The sequence below is a fragment of the Rattus norvegicus genome, chromosome 8 (genome assembly GCF_036323735.1).
Source record: "Rattus norvegicus strain BN/NHsdMcwi chromosome 8, GRCr8, whole genome shotgun sequence".
NCBI lineage: Eukaryota > Metazoa > Chordata > Mammalia > Rodentia > Muridae > Rattus > Rattus norvegicus.
In genome coordinates this window covers 27,464,350-27,489,148 of record NC_086026.1, presented here as the reverse complement: position 1 = coordinate 27,489,148, position 24,799 = coordinate 27,464,350, and the positions used below count along the sequence as shown (strand labels likewise).

Sequence of the window (24,799 nt, the reverse complement as noted above, 5' to 3'; positions counted from 1 at the left end):
GACACTACAGACACCCTCCTGCAACAATGGCCCCCAGAACTTGCATCATGAACCAGGGTTTTTATGTGCATGCTGGGGATCTGAACTTGGGTCCTCATGCTTATGCAGCAAGCACTTTACCCACTGAGCCATCTTGTCTGACCCTGGTGTTTGTTCTTTAAAGATGTTGCTAAACCAGGTGGTAGGGAAGTATAGGTTTAATCCCATCATGCGGGAAGCAGAGGCAGGCAGATCTCTTGAGTCTAGCCTGGTCAGTCTATGGAGCAAATTCCAGGATAGCCAGGGCTATTCAGTGAAACTCTGCCTCAAAAAAACCTAATGAACAAAATTGATCTGTTTCTCTTCATTGTACCTTCTTTCCTTTGAAACAGGGTTTACTTAAGCACTACTGGGAAATCACTATATTGATTTGAACTTAGCGTAGATACACAATCAGCAAACCATACTCCAACACAGAACTCCTGCGGTTAAGCAATCCTCCTGCCTCAGCCCCCAAGTGCTGGGTTATCAGGCATACAATACTACAGCCAGCTCAAAGTCTCTGATTTTTCATTGACTACTCTTAGGTCCCTTTGCACATTGATATTTAGAGGGTTGAAGGTTTCCCTTCCTGGGGCTGGGGCTCAGTCGGTACAGTGCTGGCCTATCATATAGGAGGCCCTGGGTTCCACTCTTATCGCCTAATAATCAGGGGTGGTGTTACACACAAGAGGTTGGGGTAGGTGAATCACAAGTTCAAGGTTACCTTCAGTCATATGGTTAGCTCAAGGTCAGGAGACTTCATGAGACACAGTATGCATGTGGCAGTCCAAAGAAATCTAGGGTGTCAGTGCCCACTGTCCGCCTTGTTTGAGACAGTGTCTTGTTTATTCCTGTGTACGCCAGTCTAGAAGGTCCAAGAGCTTCTGGGGATTCTCTGGCTGCACTTCCCGCCTTGATGTAGCATTAGGGTTACAGACACGATCTCCGAGGTCTGCTTTATGTGGGTTTTACTTGGGTCCTCACTGTGGCTTTCCCCCTAGTTTGTATGTGTGCATGTGTGTGCTGGTGTGCACTTGTACACGTGTGCAGAGATCAGATCTCAGCTGGTGATGTTCCTCAGGTACTTCCCATCTTCTGTTGGAGACAGAGCCTCTCACTGGCCTCCAAAGTTGTCCAATTGTCCAGTCAGGCCAGAGAGCCTCCAGGACCAGCCAGTCTTTATCTCTATCTTTTGTCATGGTCTCTGGGGATCTGAACTGAGGCTGTCATGCATTCAAGGCCATCTCCCCAGCAAAGGGCTTCTGCCCTTCCCAGCAAGATAGAAGGGAGCCTCTTTGGGTTCCTACTCTCTGACTACACCCTTTCCTCTGCAGACTCTCTTCCAGAGCCCAGAAGAGGGCTGGCAGCTGTACACGTCAGCGCAGGCGCCGGATGGCAAATGCATCTGCACAGCTGTGATTCCTGCACAGAGCACCTGTGCCCGAGATGGTCGGAGCAGAGAGCTTCGCCAGCTCATGGAGAAGGTAGGGACTTGGCAGGCACCGGGGAAAGGCTGACCTTCCTTTTTGCTTCCTACTAAACCTGTCGCCATCTAGGCTAACCACAGAAGATCCAGACAGGTAGCTTGTTGTAAAGTGGCCAATGACTGAGATGCCATCTAGGTAGGTTCAAACTTTCTTTTCTTTTTAAAGATTTATTTATGTCATGTATGTAGGTACACTGTCGCTGTCTTCAGACACACCAGAAGAGGGCATCAGATCCCATTACAGATGGTTGTGAGCCACCATGTGGTTGCTGGGAATTGAACTCAGGACCTCTGGAAGAGCAGTCAGTGCTCTTAACCACTGAGCCATCTCTCCAGCCCCTTTCTTTTCTTTTCTATTTACATTTTTATTAAAACATTTTTCTTTGGTTTTGTTGAGATAGGGTCTCTCTGTGTAGCTTTGCTTGTCCTGGAACCCACTCTGTAGACCAGCAACATCAATCTCTGGCCTCCAGACATACTTATGCAGATGTGTATGCACACACATGTACACGCTTACATACATGGATATGTATGTACACACAATACACATACACATACATAGATATGTATGGACACACATACACACTTTCATACAGATATGTACAAACACACATATATTTATTTACACGCGCACACGCACGCATACACATACACATACACATACCTGCATGCAGAATCCTTTTCACCCTGGCTGCCTCCACTTCATCTGTCTCCAGGATGTTTCAGATTCTTTGCTGACTGGAGTCCCTGTCACCACCCATTTGTGAGCCGTGATGCCTGCACCCCCCCCCCTCACAGAAGAGAGGAGGAAGCTGAGGCTTGACGGCAGGGAGCACCTGGCAACCTGCAACCCACCCCCCCCCCCCCACTCTCAGAAGCCTGCTTTGCGCACACCCCTTACTGAAACTGCTTTCCCCGAAAGCTGTGGACTTCCCCGTAGTGCCCTTTGATTGTTCATAGTGGCCGAAAAAACAGGTCATGGCACGACTACTGATGCGTACCTCTGGGTCTTGTAGAGCCTAGGCTGCTCTTGAACTCACTGTGTATCCAAGGAGGACCTTGAACTTCAGATCCTCCTGGGTCCACTTCCCAAGTGGTTTGCACACAAGTATGAACCACCCAGTTTATGCTGGGGATGGATCCAGGGCTTTGTGTACTGCAGAACCACTCTCTCGCTGAGCTGAAGCCCCAGGATCCTCCCATCGCTGGTTTTATTTGGTTTTTGTTAGAGGCAAGGTTACACTCTGACCCAGACTGACCTGGAACTCACGTTGTAGCCTTGGCTGAGCTGGAACGTCTTAGCCCAAGTGCTGGGATTACAACTGTGACCTTCCATTCCTGGCTACTTTTGTTTTTCAAGACAGGACTTCTCTGTGTAGTCCTGGCTGTCCTGAAACTCACTTTGTAGACCAGGCTGGCCTTGAACTCACAGAGATCCACCTGCCTTTAATCCCAGCACTTAGGAGGCAGAGGTGAGGATACCCTAGAAATTCTGACCCTTCATCTACACCTCCAAGTGCTGGAATTACGGGTGTTTGCTACCACACATGGTTCTAGTCTTCATTGTGGGAAACCTACCTCCGCCTTTCTGTGTCAGGAAGTCAAGCGCCGGGGAGGAGGTGACAGGTGCAAAGGGATGGGACTTTGTAGAGCCTGATATTGGAGGCTGCTAGTGAGATCAGGGGACCATCTGTGCTGGTCCTGGCCACCTGTTTCTGTCGGTGGCTGGGAGAAGGAACTTGTTTCTTGAATGGTTCTCCTTCTAGGTCCAGAATGTGTCTCAGTCCATGGAAGTCCTTGAGCTAAGGACATACCGGGATCTCCAGTATGTTCGCAGCATGGAGACCCTCATGCGGAGCCTGGATGCAAGGCTCAGGACAGCCGATGGGTCAGTCTCAGCCAAAAGCTTTCAGGTGGGTTCTTCTGAGTTCAGCTCTGGGGTCTAGAGAGTGGTTGGAGGGTTTGGGGGAGGTGCTGCGGTAACAGTGACTGCTGTGAAAGCCAGAGGACCTGAGTTCCAAGGGCGGGGCCGTATCTGGGAAGAAACGAGGAGTTGGCTGGGCTCTGGGGTCCTGAAGGCATCCATTGGCAAGGGATGAGTATTGTATCCAAGATGCTAGGATGAAGATAAGGGTCAAGTGTAAGGGGTCGGATCGGCGGCCATTTTCTCCTGGTGAGCAGGAACTGAAGGACAGGATGACAGAGCTGCTGCCCCTGAGTTCAGTGCTGGAGCAGTACAAAGCAGACACACGGACCATTGTGCGCCTGCGGGAGGAGGTGAGGAACCTCTCAGGCAACCTGGCTGCCATCCAGGAGGAAATGGGTGCCTACGGGTACGAGGACTTGCAGCAGCGCGTGATGGCCCTGGAGGCCCGACTCCATGCCTGCGCGCAGAAGCTGGGTATGCCTTGACCCTGAAGCTTGCCCCACCCCAATCTCCACACCCAACCCTAATGCTGCCGTGTGCTCCAAAGCTAGGTATAGTTTGGCATGGCATCTAACTGCTAAACCTCCCTCTGCGATCTCCCCAAGCCGAGGTCACCTCAGGCCCCAAAGCTGGAAGCAGCTTTGGCTCATTTTCAATCCTCTATGTCCATGTTGACATCCTGAGATCACACCCAGGTTTCCTCCCTGACCCTAGGCCCCCAGCCCTTCCCAGTGCTGCCCTGCCTCCTCGGAGCTTCGCTACATCCTATCCTCACTCCCACTGTTCCCATTTCCCAGGCTGCGGGAAGCTGACAGGCGTCAGTAACCCCATTACCATCCGAGCCATGGGATCCCGCTTCGGCTCCTGGATGACTGACACGATGGCCCCCAGTGCAGACAGTCGGGTGAGTGACCCCACTCCAGTGACTGCCTGCAGGTGCCGGGGAAACCACACTTGGGTCTCTTATTTAGGTTTCATTTTTATTACTTTTATAAACTAATAAAATGGGTGTATATAGGGAGGTGGGTAGTGCACTTGAAGGAGAAAAGGCCACCGGATGTCCCTAGAGCTAGAGTTATGATCTGCCTGTCTCTGCTTCTTCAGTGCTGGGATGAAGGGTGTGTACTACCATGTCCAGGCCACTCACTGTTTAAAGATAGTTACATTATCATTTACTTATTTAGTGTGTGTGCACATGGATATGTGTGTATATGTGCACTACAGTATGTGTGTATAGGTCAGAGGACAACTTGCTGGGTCACTTCTCTCCTTCTACCATGTGGGGCTTGGAAGCAGTCTCACACCGGTGACTTCTACTCCATCATCATCCTGGGTCTTTGGCCCTTCCCTTGACTGCCTCGTGACCAGGAGGCTGCGGTTCTCCCATCCTTGTCAGTCTACGTCATCTGTCTAGAGAATATGGTTGCAGGGTGCATGCATGTGTCTGACACCAGGGGGTGCGTTCTGAGAACTGCAGTTAGGCGATCTGGTCATGGTGCAGACATCATATAGTACTTAACAGAAATTAAGTTGGCACAGGGCTAAGGAGGGAAATAGCACAAACATGAGGGCCTGAGTTCAAACCCCAGGGATCCACAAGTGGCCATGTGCACCACTGCTGTGAGGAGCAGAGACAGCGGGATCACTGGGGCTCACTGGTTCCAGCGCCAGGTGAAGGTTGAGACCCTATCTCAAAGAAATGAGGTGGAGGGCGACACAGCAGGACACCCGATGCCCTCCTCTGGCCTCTGCCTGTTCCATTTCTGTAGTTGATGAAATACTGACAAAAAGTAACTTAGAGAAGAAAGGGCTTAGTTTAACTTGTAATTCCAGGTTAAAGTCCATCATTGCAGAGAAGTCAAGACAGGAATTTCAAACAGCTAGTCACCTCACAACCACAGACAGGATCAGAAAGTGCATCCATGCGTTCTTGCTTACTTGTGCTCAGCTCAGTCTCTCCTGTCTCATACAGTTCGGGACTCCCTGTCTAGTGAATAGTGTTGCCCACAAAGGGCTGGGTCTCCCCACATTAATGGACAATTAAGACAATTCCCTATAGACATGTCCACAGCCCAACTGTCTGTAGACAATCTCTCATTGAGACTCACTTCCTAGGCAATTCCCAGTTGTTTCAAGCTGAAGCTAACTACAAGCTGGAGAGATGGCTCAGCGGTTAAGAGCACTGGCTGCTCTTCCAGAGCTCCTGAGTTCCAATTCCCAGCAACCACATGGTGGCTCACATCCATCTGTAATGGGATCCAATGCTGCCTTCTGGGGTGCAGGTGTTCATGCAGATAGAGCACTCCTGCATAAAACGCACAATAAAGAAATCTTTAAAAGCTAACCATCACAATGGATCCGGTGTCACAGAGCAGGGCAGTAACTCCACACCACTCCACTGTAATCACGGACCTCAACAGATGACGATGGTCCAACCAACTGGTTAGTTTGGAGTTGGATTTGAACTTAACCAGTCCTGTGCATTCTGAGCCAACACTTGGGCAGGTGCCTTCGTATCGTTCTTGTAATTTTCTTATCCTTCGACAATGAACTTCTTAGGCCTTAGCTCCACACTGAGGGCACTCACAGGTGCATTTTAGCACAGTGCTGCCAGTGCTACTGCTGAGGGCTCAGTGACATGCCTGACAACCTCATGCTCATAGGAGTTAGCCACTGACAACACATCAGGGTTAGGCAAGGTGGCAATCTTTAATCCCAGCACCGAGAGGAAGATGTGGGTGTATCTCAGTGAACTCAAGGCCAGTTTGGTCTACAAAATGAGTTCCAAATCAGCCCGGGCTACCGTAGTTAGACTCTACTCACAAACTAAAACCAAACCAACCAAAGAAAATATAGTGAAATCAAAGTAACCCCTTATTACCCAATAGGTGTTCAGTGAACATTCTTAGCCCAGTGTCCAGTGAATCTGTGATCCCAGTAAGTCTCCTAGAGGCAAAACGTTCCCTTCAGGTCATCACTACTAATTTAGGGTCCTTTTGTTGTGTGTTCATTAGTGAGCCATCTTCCCAGGCCCACTAATGCTCACAATCATTAGGCATGTTCATAGGCAGGTGTGGGCCCCTGCATGTGGTCAACGTGTTTTTTCTCTATTGCTCTCCACAGTGTCTCGTCTCTTTTCCTTTTAGTGTGTGTTTGATTTGATGTGCACAGGTTTGTGTGAGAGAGTGTGTGTGCTCACAGAGGCAAGGGCTGTCAGGAGCCGTGTTCTATCACACCCAGTCTTAGTCCTGACATAGGCTCCCACTAACTCTGAGCTAGTCTGTCAACCAGCATGCCCCAGGCAAGCCTCCTGTCTGCTCTCAAGAGCACTGGGGCTATAGGCACACATAACCTTGGCTAGCTCTGGGTTCAATCTCTCTGCTTGCAAAGCAGGTGAACTTCTCCATTGAGCCATCTTCCTGGCCCTTTCTTTTCTTTTCTTTTTTCTTTTTTTCCTTTTCTTTTTTTTTGGAGCTGGGGACTGAACCCAGGGCCTTGTGCTTGCTAGGCAAGCGCTCTACCACTGAGCTAAATCCCCAATCCCATTCCTGGCCCTTTAAAACCTTTCTTTCCCCTAGTCAGGATCTCTCACAGAATTTGCAGCTCATCAATATGGCTATGCTGGCTGGCTGATGAACTCCAAAGATCTGTCTGACTTCCCCTGCAGTGTGTTACACCACTGTACCCAGCTCTTTTACAGATGCTGGGATCCAAACTCAGGTCCTCATGTTTGAGTGGCAAGCACTTGAGCCATCTCCCTAGGCCCACTAATGCTCACAATCATTGAACTATAATGGGTCACAAAGGTCATAGGAAGGACTGTGTCTGAGTAGTGACATGCTGATAATGGCTGACCCTGATGATCAAAGGTCGATCTTGCCTGGTTGACCAGTCCCTCCAGTGACTGGCTGCTGCTCTTACAGGTCTGGTACATGGATGGTTATTACAAAGGCCGCCGAGTGCTGGAGTTCCGTACTTTGGGAGACTTCATCAAAGGCCAGAACTTCATCCAGCACCTGCTGCCGCAGCCATGGGCAGGTACGGGCCATGTGGTATACAATGGATCTCTGTTCTACAACAAGTACCAGAGCAATGTGGTGGTTAAGTACCACTTCCGGTCCCGCTCCGTGTTGGTGCAGAGGAGCCTCCCGGGGGCTGGTTACAATAACACCTTCCCCTATTCCTGGGGCGGCTTCTCGGACATGGACTTCATGGTAGACGAGAGCGGGCTGTGGGCTGTGTATACCACCAACCAGAACGCGGGCAACATTGTGGTCAGCCGGCTGGACCCTCACACCCTGGAGGTCGTGAGGTCCTGGGACACTGGGTACCCTAAGCGCAGCGCCGGTGAGGCCTTCATGATCTGTGGTGTCCTCTACGTGACCAACTCTCACCTGGCCGGAGCCAAGGTCTACTTTGCGTACTTCACCAACACGTCCAGCTATGAGTACACGGATGTGCCCTTCCACAACCAGTACTCGCACATCTCCATGCTGGATTACAACCCCAGGGAGCGGGCCCTGTATACCTGGAACAACGGGCACCAGGTGCTGTACAACGTCACCCTCTTCCACGTCATCAGCACTGCCGGGGACCCCTAGGAGACCCTCCAAGGGTTGTGGGGAGCCTTCCCACATCGCCTGTGACGCACCCCCCTCCCCCAGCCTTCTCTTGGTCATGCCCTTGCCTTCCTAGATACCTTCTCTCCCCTTTCCCAGCCCAGCTTTCTGTTCTGTGTCTGTACCCATGCATTTTCTCCATTTTATCGATCTCTGCTTTTGATACTCCACTTCTTTCTGCCTTTTTATGGATGCTTCTTCTCTTCCTTATTGATCGAATCTCTCTCCTCTCCCTCTGTCCACTCTCCCTCCTCCTTTCCTAGTTTCCCACATCCCTTATCCCTCACTCCTACCCTATCCCTGGATCTGAGTGCATGGATTTTGTTTTTTAAATTTATTATTTACACATTTTCTTTCCGGGTTGCCAGAATAAACTGGACCTTTGACATTTGGTGCCTGGGTTGCTCTGTATCCAGTGGTAATTGCATTGGACTTGGTTCCACTGAGTGTCTCTATTCCCTGTGCTTTGGTGTGACCTGAGGTGGGGTCCTGTGACAGTCCTTCCCAGAGCTAGTTAGCCCCTGGAGAAGCTCACCCAGTCCAAAGGCATTTCAATCAAAAGCAATTGGATCAGAACAACATAGAATTCTATTATGATGATAAGAACTGGCCTTTAGTGGCCATTCCCCAGTGCACTCACTCACTGATCACAACAGCATGTTGCTGTTTGGTTCTAATGGCTTTTTAACAATTTGGCTGCTTCTGAGAAAGGTTAGGGCCCCCAATTTCTTCTGTTTTGTAACTGCAGGAATCATTTTTACACAAGCCATACTAGTTAACTGCAAGACTAAACCGACTTAAAAAGTTTACCTACCCAGGTTTTGAGCAAACCCACTGCATTCTAAGAGGCTGGGACAGGGATGTGCCCAGTGTAGTAGGGGCAGGAGTCCTGGAGGCAGGCAGGCTGAAATGGAGCCATCAAATTCTCCTCCTTAGTTAACTTGCACCTGGCAGTCATTTCTGTCTCCCATTCACTATGCTAAACAAACAGGCACCAACCAAAACAACCTAACAAAAACCAGGTGGCATGATAGGGTTGGGCAATCAGAGGCCTGCTGCTCCCAGCCATGGCACTGCACGGTTAAGATAAAGGATTGGTTAGGAAGTGGTCCAAAACAGCAGACTGGGCTCTATATAGCAAAGGTGACCTTGAGTTTTTGATCCTCCTGATCTTGGCCCCCGCACCACACCTGGCTTTTAATGATGCTGAGGCTGGACCCCAAGGCTTCATTCATGCTACACAACTATTTTGCCAACTGAGCCAGTGTGAGGGCTTCATGTCAGCCAGGTACAAGGACACAGTAGTTTTCAACCATGGTCAGGATCCCTCTGACAAACTTCTATCTCCAAAAATGTTTATGGTTCATAACTAGCAAAATTACAGTTATGAAAGAGCAACCAAAATAGTTTTATAGTTGGAGGGTCACCACAACATGAGGAACCATATTCAAGTCACAGCATCAGGAAGGCTGAGGCCAAGGCATAACAAAAATGAGGGGCAACTCAGTAGATGTGCGGGGTTTTCATCTGAAATGGAGCAGTGGCACATGCTGCTTCCCACACCAGCCCACTGAACCCACAGCAGGAACAGCATGTGCAGATCTCCACCAGCCATGACCCAACCCGGCTGAGGCCACCAGGAGGCTGCTGTCCCCATCCCTAATTAATGGCCTCTGTGATTAAATCATCTCCGGGAACTCAGACTTGGATGCCATATTGGGAAGGAAACCCATGAATAATGAATGGGGCTGCCTAATGCACTCATTTAAAACCAATTTCTAAAGGCATCCTCGAAAAGAGCAATTAATTCCCATGTAAGTGAACAAGCATGACACGGGGTGTGTGTGTGTGCATGTATATGTGCCCGCACACGCACGCAAGAGAGAAAGAGAGATAGAGAGCCCCCAGATTAGCATGACAGGCTTCATGCCACCAAAGACAGTAAAGGCTTGGCATGGAGGAACCCACCAGACATACCAGTTCAGGGGAGGCTGATGCTGTGATGCTGTCTGGGTGAGACCTTGTTTCAGAATCCCGAATAAGGCAAAGGAGTTTGCATGGCTCCTACCTGTGACTTGTGCTCAAGGCAGTCATGGTCTCAGACTCAGAGAACCAGGCTGAACTGTGGAATTCTAGCCTTTGCTCAGAGTGCACTCGTGCCTAGAGCCATGTTACCATAAGGACAGGACTGATGTGAACATGTCTGTCACGTGTGGGTGCTGAGTGTTAACTTGGGCCAGAGCATCTGACAGCACACCTACCCACTGTGTCACTCTTACACATATTACTTAGTGTATACAGTCAATGAACACATGCACACCTGTGCACATGTACATACACTTGATGCACATACACTTAAATGTACAGACAAACACATGCGCGCACACTGCAACCACAAAGGATGAGCAATTGGTCCTACCCTCCTCACCCATCCATCACTTCCATTCATTTGTCTGTCTTGAGCTATGTGGTGCTGAATTAACCAACTTGCCCTAAATCATAGATGAACGGTTGGCTATAATCAGGAAGCTGCCATTCCCTACTGCAGCAATAACCCAGAATCCCCTGTGTCTGGTCTAAGAAGAGCCCATTAAGAATGAGCAGTGGAGTCTGCACAAAGAGAAGTTTCCATCCCTTGGGGGAGGGGGTTGTTACACTGTTGCCATCCTAAAGGCCCAGGATTTATAGCCAGTTCCCAGTAGCAGGTCTGGGTGGGAACTTGGAGCAGGTGAGGGAAACCACAGGTAGTTAATAATATATGCTGGGGACACTGAGTGGGCTCCTGGGACTCATTTATCTAACAGCAATGTTCAGTTGTAGGGTTTTACAACTGTACAGACATGAGAAGGAGTTGGCAGGGGTCCAAAGGACAGACCCTAGACAGGGTTGGGATCATACAAAACACAGACACCAAGTCTCATGTCCACACACAGGGATACACAAATCACCTATGGTAATACCTGCTTCTTGCAGGCAGTGGATAAGATGTGGCAGCGGCCCCGGGGAGAATGTTCTAGAGTCCTTGGATAGGGTTCCCCTCCACTGCTGTCCCCCAAAGGCCCCGCTTGGAAGCGTGCCACTGCTTCCGAGCCCACCCAACAACTGTTGCAAGACAGCAACACTGTGACTGTCTGCCTTGAGTCCCCGCTAGCCCACCAGAGAACATCTTGCTGGAGCTATGGCCAACTCAGCTCAGCCTGTGCTAGTCTGAGCTGGGGAGAAACTCATTAAACCTTCCTAATGACAAATGCTCCAGCAGGCGGCTGGCAAAGAGCGATTGCTCCAGAAAACAGCAGATGGGAACAGGCTCAGGTGACTGCTCATGAGACTCAAGCCTGAGGGGAGGGAGGGCTCTCTCGGGGTACAGGCTTAATATTGCTCTGGTCTCCAAGCTTTGCTGGTTAGAGACACACACACCCCAGATTCCCCCCCCCCCGTCCCCTGTGGGTATATGCAGAAACCCTGATTGAATCTGAGCCCACAGTCCTCAGTCCGTAGGCTCAGGCAGTTGTAGGAGACATAGGGCCCTAGCCAAGGTGGTAGAGCCCTTCTTCTCTTCCATTTCCCAGCCCCCTCTCCTCCAGTTGAGGGGGCCTTTGTTGCCATGGAAACAACACCTGAAGAGTGCTAGGTCTGAAGGCTGAACGCAGGAATAACCAGTCAGAAGTGGGTGGCAGGTGCTGGATATGATTCGTTCTCACCAATAAGCAGTCTGCCTTGTGCTGGGGGGAGGTGGGCACTGGGGTGTGCCAAGGCAGATGCTGAGCCAGGCTCCCCCAGGGCCTTTCAGACCTAACAGTTGGAGGCGGGGCGGGGGATGGGGTGGTGTGCGCAGACCTCAACAATCCCCAGGGGCTTACACAACTGGGTCTGGACTGGTGGGGCTCGGAGGTAGCTTGCTGCCCTGGGAGTTGAGCTGGTGGAAAGCATTCTTGCCAGCACCCCAGGCTGTGGAAAGGAAGGCTTCTTAGAACGGGAGAACAGTTTGGACACCCGGGCTTAGGGCATGGTGGGCAAAGTGCCATCCCTGAGACAGGGCCCCACACCTCACAGGAAGGTAGTGACACAGGACCACCACGCAGCGGTTCCAGATTTAATGGAAGGTGCACGGTGCGCTGCTTCGCACCCTGAGGCCGAGCTGCTGCAGCGCCAGGTATGGAGCGTCTGCTTTTCGCAACGGAACAGAAGAACTGAGCATACAACTAACAAGAAAAAGGCCCTCCTGCCTGCCTCTGAGACCGGGGGATCAGGTCACCTCTGACCCCCTGAGCCTGGGGGCCTCCCCACCTCCACTGCCCTTCTGAAGTCGATTCCTCCAGAAGGAGCCTAGCTAGGACAGCCCCAAATGGGGGCAAACAGGGAGCGGGATGCTCAGAGTCCCCTTCTCAGAGCCCCCCTCCCAGTCATTTTAGGAACAATAAATACTGTGTGACAGTAGCAGGAAGGGCGTCCATGGGCTGTATGTGTGGCAGCCCAAGCAGGCTGGCCAGGTGCCTGCCCTCATTCTGTGCGTAGGATGATATGGATGCCTGAATCCGTGAACACCGGCCCACTCATTTCCCCGGTCCGTAGAGCAAACGATGCATCTTCGAACGGTTTCTGCATCTGACCTGTGAGACAGCAGAGGAGTGGAGGTCAGGCGCAGGCCGCACAGCAGATGGGGCTCCTGCCTGCATTCAGTCTCAAGCATATTCATCACGGGGTTTATAGCCCTGTCACTGTGCAGTGCTGAGCTGCAGCCCAGCTGAGGGCCACAGGCCCATTAAGGAGGCTCTGGGAAGCCCAAGGACAGCGTGAGGGGTAGTAGGCAGAGCTGTGCTCTACATTTAGACACACTGCACGATGAACTCTCCGGGTTCCTAGCTAAACTTTATCTGCCCTGCAGGGAGGTAGCCAGGGCTGAGAGCAGAGGTTTGCTACCCCCTCTCCTAGGCAGGTGCCCAAACCTCACACTTCTAGCCCATGCCAAAGAGATGAAGGAGAGAAGAGGAGGGAGGAGGAGGAAAAGGTGGAAAGAGGAAGATGGGATCTATCATCCTCTGCCCTTGGCAGACAGGTTTGAGCTCTGGGCTGCTTCCCTTGCCCATTTCCCCTCTGCCAAACAGGAAGGGTCTGATTCTGGGGGACAGGTGCTAGAGTTCTCAGGGATCCCATCCTATAGCTCTTCCAGAAGATGCCAATGACAAGACAGAGTCACCTTGATGGACCTGTGAGGGGGCAATGATCCTGGGAGGAAAGATAAGGTTTTATATTCCTTTTGCAGTACAAAAAACACAGGCCAGGAAGCCTGAGGAGAGCTATGCTGCCACCTGGTGGACCGGAAGGCCTGTGAAGGAGAGTCAATCCTCCTGAGCTTCCCTCCCTTCTTGGGGTCCTTCCACCCAGGACGCTGTAGGGAAGGTGTGGAGTGCGGTGGTGTCTACTCTTGCCCACCTCTGCTGAAGGCACCCAGGTCTCCCCTGGCTTTGGCAGAGCTGCAGTCACTGAACTGTGAGGCCAGAGATTCAAAGTCCTCCTCTCCTGACTTAATCTTCTGGATGTAGCCTGTAGGGATACAAGGGGAGAGCCCCACATTAGATACATAGAGGCCAGACAGGTTGCAGGAAGAGCTGGGCCAGACCTGCCCGACCTGTGCACCGTGCTCCCTACAAAGTTATGCTGACAGCACCCACATACACTCATGCCTAAGCAATCACACCCTTACCATGTGCTCTTGTTATGTGCACCCATGAAGACAGTCTTCCTACACGCATGTCCCTAGGGTGCAAACCCGTCGCCCATCCCCAAGCACCTATGGCCACATGACCTCAATAGCCAGGCTAGTCATCTGTAGGTGCACAAGAACGTTAGCACCCCACACGCACACAGTGACTCTTCCCAGGCCTGGACACAGAGCTGCAATCCCACAGCAGGTGACTGCCCGCCCCTATTCCTGGGGCAATCTCAAGGCTCTGGAGACCCCCAGGGGGTTAGCATGCAGCCAAGCTCTGCACAGGAGCTGGCGGCATCTGCAGCCGTGGGCAGCAGGAGTCCCCACCTGTGCAACATGGGAGGCACAGCAGAGAACTCACTAGAACACTCTAAAAAGACCTTGAGGTGAGGCTGTAAGGGCTGTGTGTGAGTGCCCGCACAATGGTCCCACAGGCAGGGCACCACACTGCATTGGCAGAGCCCAGGAGACATTAAAGAGGCTATACTGGGCCATGACTCTCCTGCAGGGTCAGGAAGCCAGGGCTGCTGGGAGAAAGGTGAATAGTGACTGAAGCAAAGCCTCAACCACAACAAAAACACTTCTCGCAAAGTCTCCATCTGAGTTCTATCCCTGGGACTTACAACAGTAGAAGGAAAGAATCAACTTCTGCAAGTTATGTCCTCTGACCTTTCAAACACTCTGACCAACCAACCACCAAACCCCACCAAAACAAAACAAAGTCAGACAAACAACAAGAAAGTTTAAAGGAGCTGGCCCCAAGGAGTGAGACCACAGTACCATGAATGTGTAACTCACGTCTTGGGAGCACAGTGCACGTGCATGTGTTATGCACACTCAGTCATGTGTTAGGTGGGGAGATTGACAGGCACCTGGGTCTAGGTAGCACCCAAGGTGGACAAGAAAGCCCTCGACACAGACATAAGACAGCCCATCCTGCCCCCAACTTCTGTCTAACTTGTAGCCCTGGCACACAGAGGCTCCCAGGGTAGCCACCCTGACCTGAGCAGCTGGCCTGGAAAGGACTCTTGTCCTTTTACTTCTGAGACAGAGCATCCTATGCAGCTCAGGCTACCCTTGAATCTTCACCTTTCTGCTTCAACTGTGTGCTGGTCACAGCCATGCATTCTGCATTAGGCCCCACAGTGATCTCTGCAGACAGGAGGGTGGCCTGACACAGCTGCTGTTGGGGGATAGAGGTTTCTAGCTGATACAACCAACACCTTGTGGACCAGGACCCAGCCCCTTCCCAAGGGCTCTGGACCTCATGCTTCGGTAGGGTCCAGTGCCTGACACATGGGGCAGGCATATGACTTGACAGACAGCCCAAGGGTCACCCCTATCTGAATGTATTACATGGTAGTTACCTTGATGTTTGGTCTACAACCTGCTAGGGCATACCTGTCTATCAAGGGCTCCCCAACTCCCCTCTGTTCTGCCTTGGTGTCAAGAGTCCCCTAGTACAGAATGAATCATATTAGTGACCTTGACCTGGTAAACTCCTGATTCTCATTTCCCTGGCTGTCTGGTTGTGTTCTTCTGTGGGGATCAAAGGATATACTCAGGAATCCTGTTCAGTTCCAGCCAGGGCAGTATCACCCAGATGTAGCCTGGCCACAGGGAAATGTAGATGGGATAGTCAGAGGGCTTCTTACAGTCAAGCTCTAGCCATTTAATGAAGAAAGCTCTGGTGGCTGGAGAGATGGCTCAGTGGTTAGAGCACTGCCTGCTCTTCCAGAGGTCCTGAGTTCAAATCCCAGCAACCACATGGTGGCTCACAACCATCTGTAATGAGATCTGATGCCCTCTTCTGGTGTGTCTGAAGACAGCTACAGTGTACTCATATATAATAAATAAATAAATCTTAAAAAAAAAAAAAAAAAAAAAAAGAAAGCTCTGGGCTGCACGAGACAACCCTACAATCAATCCCAGCACTCAGGACTCCGAGGCACAGACACTGTCGCAAAAAATAAACCTATCCAGGGGCCCTCATTTACCACTGTTCCCACTCCTATATCTAGACCTGGGTACAGGACAGGAATTCCTGGTGGCCATGGGATTAGTGGATGAACGAAGCAGAAACTATCCATGAGGAAGGAGATGGGACTATCACTACTCTTTAGAAAGAGACACTGTTCTCTCTCGCCTTTTGTTACCTGGATTTCTGTATTCAGGGCTGAGGCCAGACTCCCTGGGCCTTCACAGGACAACTTGCAGCCTCAACGGGATGTGGGGAAGAAACAACTCCTCTGAGAATGCCTTGGCAACAGCACCCCAGCCAGGACTCTGGGAAGAACTCTGCCTGCCTCTTGAAGCAGCCTCTCCAGAGCTTCCAGACTGGAACAGGGCCCTGTACTTGCTTTGGGGTTGTAGTAGCTTGAATACAAATGGCCCCATAGGCTCATATATTTGAATGCATAGTATGCATAGCCTTGTAAGAAGCGTGGCACTAGGCATGGGCTGAGATTTCAAACAGCCACACCAAGCCCAGTGTTTCTCTCTGCCTGTCTGTCTGTGGATCAGGATGTAAAGCTCTTGGTTCCTTGCCCAGTGCCATTTGTGGCGCCACGCTCCCTGATAAGCTGATAATGGACTAACCTCTGAAATGGTAAGCCAGCCCCAATTAAATGCACCCCTTTTAAGAGAGTTGCCTTGATCATGCTGTCTCTTCACAGCAATGGAACAATGGAGCAGTGACTAAGACAAGGATGTTCAGGAGTCCTCTACACAGCAGGCATAACAGTTGAATCTCTGCAGACATGTGTGGGTTCAACAGTCCTTAAGGTTCAGGAGAGTGGCAGGCCCAGCTTTAGACTCCAGTTGCTGGGATCTGACCCTGCTTTGTGGTTCCCCAGACTTTTGAGTATCCAATATCCATGGCCTCGGGGAAGGGACCGGCCTATGCACTGGGTGGGAACCAGGGAGACGGTTCAGTGGGTAAAGGTGCTTGTGCCATGCCTAACTATTTGAGCTCAAGAACAGAGAACCAACTCTTCCTGCAGGTTATCCTCTAACCTCCACATGCCTGCACATGCCTGCCATACCTGTACACAAAAATAAGTAAGTGTAAAAGAAAAAAAATGTAATGGGCTAATGGGAGCTCTCACTTCAGAGGGTTGTTCTGAGGGATGAGTGAATGACTGCCATGGTCAGGGCTGATGTAGAACAAACCCTTGACAACGATGCAAATGCTTATTCCTCTGCTATGGGCTGCATGCCAGTGTCCTGACATCATTATGAAGAAGCCATGGTTCCTGGTATGACTATCCTGGGAGACAAGGAGTCTGTAAGGGTGGGCCCTGAATAATCCGATGAGTACCTATTCATAAGAAGAGGTACAGCCAGGCTTTAGCTCAACTGGTAGATTGTTCTTCCTACACCAGGCCCCAGGTTCCATCTCTAAATCAGGGACAGCAGTGCAAACCTGTAATCCCAGCACTTAGGAGCCAGAGATGAGCAGGTTAGAATTCAAGGTCACTGTTGGCTACATGGGGAATTACCAGGCTGCCTAGGCTCTAAATTTAAAGGGAGATGAAGAGAGCCAAGGTGCACACCTTTAATCCCAGCACTGAGAGGCAGCAGCAGAGGACCTCTAGTATAGTCTACACAGAGAGCTCCAGGACAGCCAGGGCCACACAGAGAAACCCTGTCTTAAAAAACCAAGCCAAGCCGAATGACAGCCAAGGCCACCAAAGGACATGACAGAAGGAGCTACCTGCAAGTCAGAAAAGCAATCTCTCTAGGAATGTACAGGGGAGAGTGGGAAAGGTGGTGGCTGGTTTTTGAGAGTGACTCTAGGGGAAACATGAGGCATAGATTTTTGAGGAACTGTGAGAAGGAAACTAAGCTACAGAGCTTAAGGCATTGCGTTGCTGCAGACTAAGGTACATAAGGAACCAAAAGGGTGGTTCCTCAACCTGAAAATGTTTAGATCACAGGCTGCCAACAGGGGAAGGGTGTGGTTGGGGAGGGCCAGAGACACAGCCACAGGCCCCCAGGCTGGGTGGACGTCACTCGGCCAGAGGAGGTGGCTCATCTTGGAAGCCTGCCTGGAAAGGGTGCTGCTCACACTCTGGTTCTGGTCTCCCTGGACTCTCAGGACCTGGATGAGCAGGGACAAGGCAACAGGAACAGGGAGCCAGGGTATGTCCACAGCTTGGCTGTCCCAGACAAGGACATGGCAACGACACAGCTGGGCCTCAGGCTTCTGGCTGCTGTCCAGCAGCTGTAGAGGAGCCAGTGCAGGAATGCGGAGGGTCTGTTTCCTCGAGGCACCCCAGGCCCAGGCTAGCAGTGGGGTAGACACTGCTCCTGACACTGTCACCTGATCCCCCTGCGATAAGCTCTAGGTTCCAGGTGAGCCAGTGTTCTCAATGAAACCACACAAACTGGAGAGCTGGGCCAGTGCTTAGGAGCCTGGCTGGCTCTTCCTGAGGACCCAGGTTTGGGTTACAGCATACACACGGCGGCTCACAAGTGCCTGTAACTCTAGTTCCTGGGCATCTGATGTATGGCCTGTATGGGCAGCAGGCATTCATGTAGTGTATATAAAAATAAACACACACATCACACAAAAGGCTGGCAAGATGGCCTAACAGGTGACTGCACTTGCTGCCAAGCCTACTGATCTGAGTTCAATCCCTGGGACTCATACAGTGGGCGAAAGTCCACCCCTAAGAATTGTCCTTTGACTTCCACACTTCCATACACACACGGCTGAAAAGATAGATTAGATGCCTGTAGCACAGGCTAAGTTTACAAAAAACCTGGGTTTAGTTTACAGCACCCACGTAGTAGCTGAAAAAACCTAACACAATTTTAACTCGATGCCTTCTAAACTCCTCTGACACCAGGCACACACATGCTACATATACATACACACATGCAGGCAAACACCTATACACATATTCATCAAAACAGACTCCTCACTCTACAGGGCCGGCTCTGTGCTTACCAGTTCCTGGTCTATTGCCCAGGCCTCTCCCTGATGACATCATCACTCAGGATGACTCCCATTGTCCAAGGCTGCCTTCTATCACTGCACTGCTGCAATGGCCTCTGGGATGTCTCCGTGCTCATTTCACACAAGAGAAAACTGAGTCTTGAGTGAAGCTCCAAATCTCCTAGATCACAGAGCTCATCAAACACTGCTACTATCAAGTAAGGGTGCTGACTTTCTAGACCTGGCCACTCCAAATGGCAAGCAGAAAAGAAAGAGCGAGGGCCTGCATGGGCCAAGCTCATCCCAATATAGGCACTTCTTTTCAAGATAAGGTCGTCACGTGGCTTGAACTCAGTATGTGGGACCTAGGACTTAAAAAGAATGCATTTATATGTGCATACATGCTACTGAGTCAGAATACAGCCCGAGGGAGTAGGTTCTCTTCTTCCACTATGTAGGTCCCAGGAACTGAATTCAGGCCCTCAAGTTTAGTGGCAAGTGTCTTCCCAGCCCCAGCCTGAACCTCTGATTCTCTGTCTCTATCTCCATGCAGAGATTACAGGTTTGCATGATCATGCCAGGTTCACAGGGTCCTAGGGACTAAAGCCAAGGTTTCCCGAGAGTTGGGGAAGCACGTTAACAACTGAGTCACAACCCTAATACAGTATAGCACTTTTCCAGGAGTGACTGCTGACCAGACGGGGTGAGGGTCTGGTGGGACTTCTACACGGTCCGTGATGAGGAATGCTTATTGTCCACGTGACGAATCCAGAGTGGCTGGGGTTCTCTTTTAAATCCAGAGAAGGCAAGCTGAGCACTAACTAGCAAATACATCATTCTTTGTTCCTGACAAGGTTGTGATAGGATCTGCTCCTTCACTATGACTTCCCTGTGTGGTGAACTGTGACCTGGAACTGTGTGTGACATGAGCCCAAACAAACCTTTCTCTATTAAACTGCTTAGCAGTTAAACTGTACTGATTTGTTGGGGCAGGAAAGCATACATTCCATGGTGGGATGAGAGAACTCCCAGGAGTGGGCTCTCCACCACATGCATCCTGGAATGGAACCTAGGCCCGCAGCTTTAGCAGCAAGTGCCTTTGCCTGCTGAACCCTCTTGTTGGCCCTTGTCAAGAGTACTTTGTCACAGGAACAGGAAAAGAAAGTGAGATAGGCCCTCTGGCCCAGCTGAAAGAGGCCTTCCAACAAGCCCCTGCTCCCCTGCCCCTGCTCACCATTGATCAGCTCCAAGGCCTCCTCTTTGCTCCTGGTGATCTTTTCCTGCCGCCAGGATGAGGGCCTCCGAGATTGGCTGTGCTTCACCAGCAGGTGTGAGCAGCGCACCCTGGCAGGCTCACCCTGGCCATTCTTGCTGCCGCCTCCAACGGTGCTGCCTCCGCTGGGCCGCTCCCACTGGCTGGCGTTGGTGATGTGATTGAAGTAGTAGACACGGCCTGGGGGAGAGCAGCACCTACTTCAGCTGGGGCTGGTCTGAGGAGGACTCCATCCCAAAAGCTAGGATGAGGACTGGCTTGGGAGGTATCTTCTTTAACAGATCCATTTCCTGGTCTACCCCATGCTATAGGCTTGGGAGGATGCTGTCCCCATAGGACCTGTCAGGACTATGCTAATGCTTTAGGTGGTACCAGACAGACACTAAACCAGTAAATCAGATAAAACAGCTTCCAGGCCTTCTAGATGGCTCGGCAAATAAAGGAACTTGCCAAGTCTGACAACCTGAGTTTGATCTCCAGGAACTTGCCAAGTGGAAGGAGAGAACCCATCAGTCTCAAGATGTCCTCTGACCTCCACATGGCATAATGCCACCTTACAGAATAATAGGACCAGATTTTCAAAAGCATCCTCAGCTATAGTTTGAGATAGCCTTGGCTACACTGGACCCAATTCCAAACATAGATAAACAAACAGACAGCATGGGCTGAGGATCAGTGCTTGCATGGCATTGTGAGGTTCTAGGTTCAAGTCCCAGGATCACATATCACCAAAAGGTAGAGTATAACTGTTTTTACCCATTGCTTCGTTCCACAAAAACCCAGGCAGCACCTCCCCCTCCTCTGCTCACAGCAGCAGCAGTTGTGTCTTGTGCATAAACAGAGAAAGTTACTCCAAAGCTCCAGTCTTTTTTTTTTTTTTTTTTTTTTTTTGGTTCTTTTTTTTCGGAGCTGGGGACCGAACCCAGGGCCTTGTGCTTCCTAGGTAAGCGCTCTACCACTGAGCTAAATCCCCAGCCCTCAAAGCTCCAGTCTTAACCCCTGCACTGGTAGCCTAAGTCAGAGAGCAAGGGGTAGCATTACTCAGGGCCTGATGTCATCTGAGTGGCTGTGAGGGCATAAAGGAGACAGATGGAAAATCAAAACCTCAAGGGAAAACTCTGGCTTAGTGGAACATGCTGTTTGCCTAGCACTAGGGAGGCTGAGGCAAGAGGATGGATGTCTGCAGATTGAAGCCAGTAAAAGTAAGTTTGCAAGACGGACTCAAAAAAGTGAAAGGTAAAAGAGGAGGAAGGGGTATGGCAGAAGCCTGAAGGAAGGACCCAGTAGATTCTGGGTCACTCCAAGGGCTGAGTCTACCTGGGTTACACAGCTGATCTAGCATAGGAGAAGAGCTGGATGTTACCCATGAAGGAAGGGCTTTTCATAGTCCTACTGAGAACAAATGACAAGCATAACTAAGCAGAGGGGCAGGTATAGGGGTGTGTGTGTGTAAAAGAGTTTCACTATGGGGGCTGGATAGATGGCCCGGAGATTAACAGCACCATCTGCTCCTCTATTGGACTGGAGTTCAATTTCCAGTACCCATGTGGAGGCTCACAACTGTCTCTTCAGGCTTCTTGGTGGGCACTGCATGCATATGGAATACACATGCAAGCCTAATACCCATACATGTATTTTTTAAAAAAGTGTACGTAGCCCAGGACAACCATGAACCAGATCTCCTCCTGCTTCTGCCTAAGTGCTGGAAATACAGCTGTGTGCCACCACACCCAGTTAGAGACAAGTTTATGCTAGAGGTCACAACCCCACCCTAGGAATGGAGCAGCCCAAAGCCTCTGGGGATAAATCCAACTAAAACCTTTGTCAGGTCACCTTCCCTGAACCTCAGCTTTCTCATCTGTAGACTGGGACAAGAGAATAAGGACATCAGAGCATAAAGGCTTATAACTTTAGTCCCAGTGCGTGAGAGGCTGAAGCACAAGGATCATGAGTTGGAAGCAAGCTTGGGCTACACAGCAAGACTTTACCTCTGTGTGATGTAATCCCAGCAGAACACCAGAGGTTCAAGGTCATCCTTGGATAAGTATCGTCTGAGCGCTCATGCTCGCTCTTGCGCACTCTTTCTTTCTTTCTTTCTCTCTCTCTCTCTCTCTCTCTCTCTCTCTCTCTCTCTCTCTCTCTCTCTCACACACACACAAACACACACATCTTAGAAAGGAAAATGGCTCAATGGGTAAGTGCTTGCAGCCAAATCTGACGGAGTTCACAATCTACTCATGGTAGAAGGAAGAAAACTCTTGCAAGTTAAGATTGTCTGACCTTCACATGCACATACATTAAATACAGTATTACTAATATTATTAGTAAAGATTGTTTCAATAAATAAATTGGGCAAAGTGGTGCATGCCTGTAATCTCAGCACTTGGGGGAGCTGAAGCAGGGGGATCAGGAATTCAAGAGTAACCTGTCTTTATGAGGCTCTGTCTAATGCCTTTCCACATCCACTCTTGATAAAAAGGTGGAAAGTGAATGACATTAAACCTAGCTGGGTTCAGAGAGTTAACATATGCAGTGTCCAGAACCTTGATGCTTAATAACTAAGAATTTTGAGTGAGCTCTGTAGGTTGCATTGACCCTGGCTACCTGAAATGCTTGTAGGCTACTCTAGGCGTTGCCACTGACACTGGGAAGGGGACATTTGAGATCAAAAAAAAAAAAAAATCATTGCAATCTAGGGCATTCCCAGTGACTGAACTGCATTATCAGATGAGTTCTTTCCATGTCTGGCCTCAGTTTCTCCCTCTTGAAATATGAGAGCAATTCCTTTCTTGAAAGATGGTAGCAACCGGGGTGTGGGGGGGAGGAGAGCATGAACCAAGAAAAGAGAGGGAGCGAGGGAGGAGGGAGAGGGAGATGGAGGAACAGAGGTGGAGGTGGGGATAGGAGGAAGAGGAAGAGTGGAGAGGTGGGTGGGAGAGAGAGGGAGGGGTGGAAGGAGAGAGTGAGAGAAGGCAGGAGGGAGAGGGGGAGGGGAAGCGGGAGCACACACCGGCGTAGACTTGTAAAAGAACTGAAGTCTTTCAAAGAGTTTGGCACCATGCTTGACCCAGAGACGAACTGTCCTGGTTAGGAGCCATCACTGTCCCTGGGTCCCGATAGGGGGATGAGCGGGCACGTGTCTCGGATGCTGCCCGAGAAACCAGAGCAGGGCGGCCCACGCCCTCTGCACCGAATCCCGATCTTCCTCTCAAGGGAACTCCGAGGTGCAGACTCGTCGCCTCAGAGCACCGGGGCCCAGTGGTGGGCGAGAACCGGGGCGCGCCTGTGCCTGCCCCACCTCCTACCTCAGTATCTGGCTTTCCGGGCCCGTTATGCCGCGGAGGAGGCCAGATCTCCATGCCCGAAGCAGGACGGTGATGCGACTCGCCTGTGCAGGCGAGCTCAAGCCCAACTTCCGCAACCTCCAGGCCTCGCCCCGGGCCCTGGGCGACCCCTAAGAGGTACCTGAGCTGCGACTCATACGCTTCTCCCACCCGGACGGCAGCTTCTCCTCGTCCGCCATCTTCCCTCCTGCCGCAGCGCCTGCTCCGCCTCCGCGGCTCTGACCCCGCGCCAGACCAGCGCCGCTGTTGATTGGCTCATCCAATCGAGACGCCAATTGGACGGCAGCACAACGCCTCGAGCTCTCGAGCCTTTTATTGGGCTCTCCCGCGGCCTCCTGGACCACCCCTACACACACCCTCCACCCACTACCCTCACCTTCCCAACACCGCTACTGATTGGCTCGTCTGGAAGCTACGTCTATTGGATGCTCCAACCCGGCAAGCGGCTCCCTTTAAGCGTCAAAAGGGCGCTCCACCCTTTTTGGTGCGCTTAGCCGATAAAATAGTGCTTATTTGACTGGCTCCTGCGGCAGCCAATCCGGCCTTCTCAAGCCTTTCTCGGAGGTCCGCCAGAATCCACGCGGAAGTGGCCAGCTGGAACTAAGGTACATGGGTGCTTTTGCTGTACTTTGCCGTTGCCATAGCAATGCAGTTGCCTTGGTGACAAAAGGCTAACTATTCAGAGCCTAAATTTGGCTTTTGAGTTCTTCTTCCCACCTTTTCCTCCAGATGTCCAAAGCGAAACCAGTCCTTTTCGGTTTTTGCAAGGCGAACCATTTCACTGGTTTATTCACCCACTTTCCATGTCTTTTTTAGAACCTACTTCGACTTATTCCTTCTCCATGGGCTCCTCCTGACTTCTAGGCAGGTGACTGATGGGTGAGAGCATTACCACTAGACCGAGGAAAGGGGGTAGGAGAGGGTGGGCGGCTCCAACGACCGGTTTTAGTCAACTGGTAGTCTGAGGAAAACGGTGTGTTAATGTATACCTTCAATCCTAGTACTCAGGAGGCAAAGGCAGGCAGTTCTGAGTTCGAGACCAGCCTGCTCTACAAAGTGAATTTCAGCACAGCTAAGGCTACACAGGAAACTTGTCTCAACAAACGAATGAACGAATCAAAAAAAAAAAAAAAAAAAAAAGACAGCTAGAGAGATGGCTCAGTGGTTAAAGCACTAGCTGCCCTTCCATTAGACCTTTCAATTCACCAGACCTGCATGTGGTACACATTCATACATACATGCAGGCAATTCATATATATAAGAATTTTAAAATGTTACTTTATGCCTAGTGCTGGTGGCAAACGCCTTTAATCCTACACTTAGGAGGCAGAGGCAATCAGATCTCTGAGCTTGAGGCCAGCCTGGTGTACAAAGTGAGTTCCAGGACAGCCAGAGCTACACAGAGAATCCCTGTTTCAAGAATTTTTAAAAAATCACTTTAAAAAACTATTACATTTATAAGGGATACCGCCATGAA

General features: G+C 50.7%; 2 protein-coding genes across 4 annotated transcripts in view; one reads left to right on the top strand and one right to left on the bottom strand.

The window, feature by feature from the left end:
• Olfm2 (olfactomedin 2) overlaps window positions 1-8,446 on the top strand; it is a 77,714-nt gene extending 69,268 nt beyond the window's left edge. Inside the window, exons 2-6 of one of the 2 annotated variants that reach the window (XM_006242643.4) lie at window positions 1,356-1,505; window positions 3,274-3,420; window positions 3,689-3,908; window positions 4,232-4,338; window positions 7,358-8,446. In XM_006242643.4, coding sequence (XP_006242705.1) covers window positions 1,356-1,505; window positions 3,274-3,420; window positions 3,689-3,908; window positions 4,232-4,338; window positions 7,358-8,035 — 1,302 coding nt within the window. In that variant the 3' untranslated portion in view covers window positions 8,036-8,446. The remainder of the gene's footprint in view (window positions 1-1,355; window positions 1,506-3,273; window positions 3,421-3,688; window positions 3,909-4,231; window positions 4,339-7,357) is intronic. The other variant, NM_001015017.1, reaches the window with a different exon arrangement.
• Window positions 8,447-12,132: 3,686 nt separating this feature from the next.
• Pin1 (peptidylprolyl cis/trans isomerase, NIMA-interacting 1) lies at window positions 12,133-23,611 on the bottom strand. Of its 2 annotated transcripts, NM_001106701.2 has the most exons (4): window positions 23,444-23,507; window positions 19,940-20,158; window positions 13,487-13,597; window positions 12,133-12,663 (listed from the first exon to the last, which is right to left on the bottom strand). In NM_001106701.2, exons 1-4 carry the CDS (start codon window positions 23,499-23,501, stop codon window positions 12,554-12,556), a joined length of 498 nt encoding a protein of 165 aa, NP_001100171.1. In that variant the 5' UTR covers window positions 23,502-23,507; the 3' UTR covers window positions 12,133-12,553. The 2 variants fall into 2 exon arrangements, with proteins under 2 accessions (NP_001100171.1, XP_063121107.1); XM_063265037.1 differs by lacking the exon at window positions 19,940-20,158 and having other exon boundaries at window positions 23,444-23,611.
• Window positions 23,612-24,799: the final 1,188 nt, after the last annotated feature.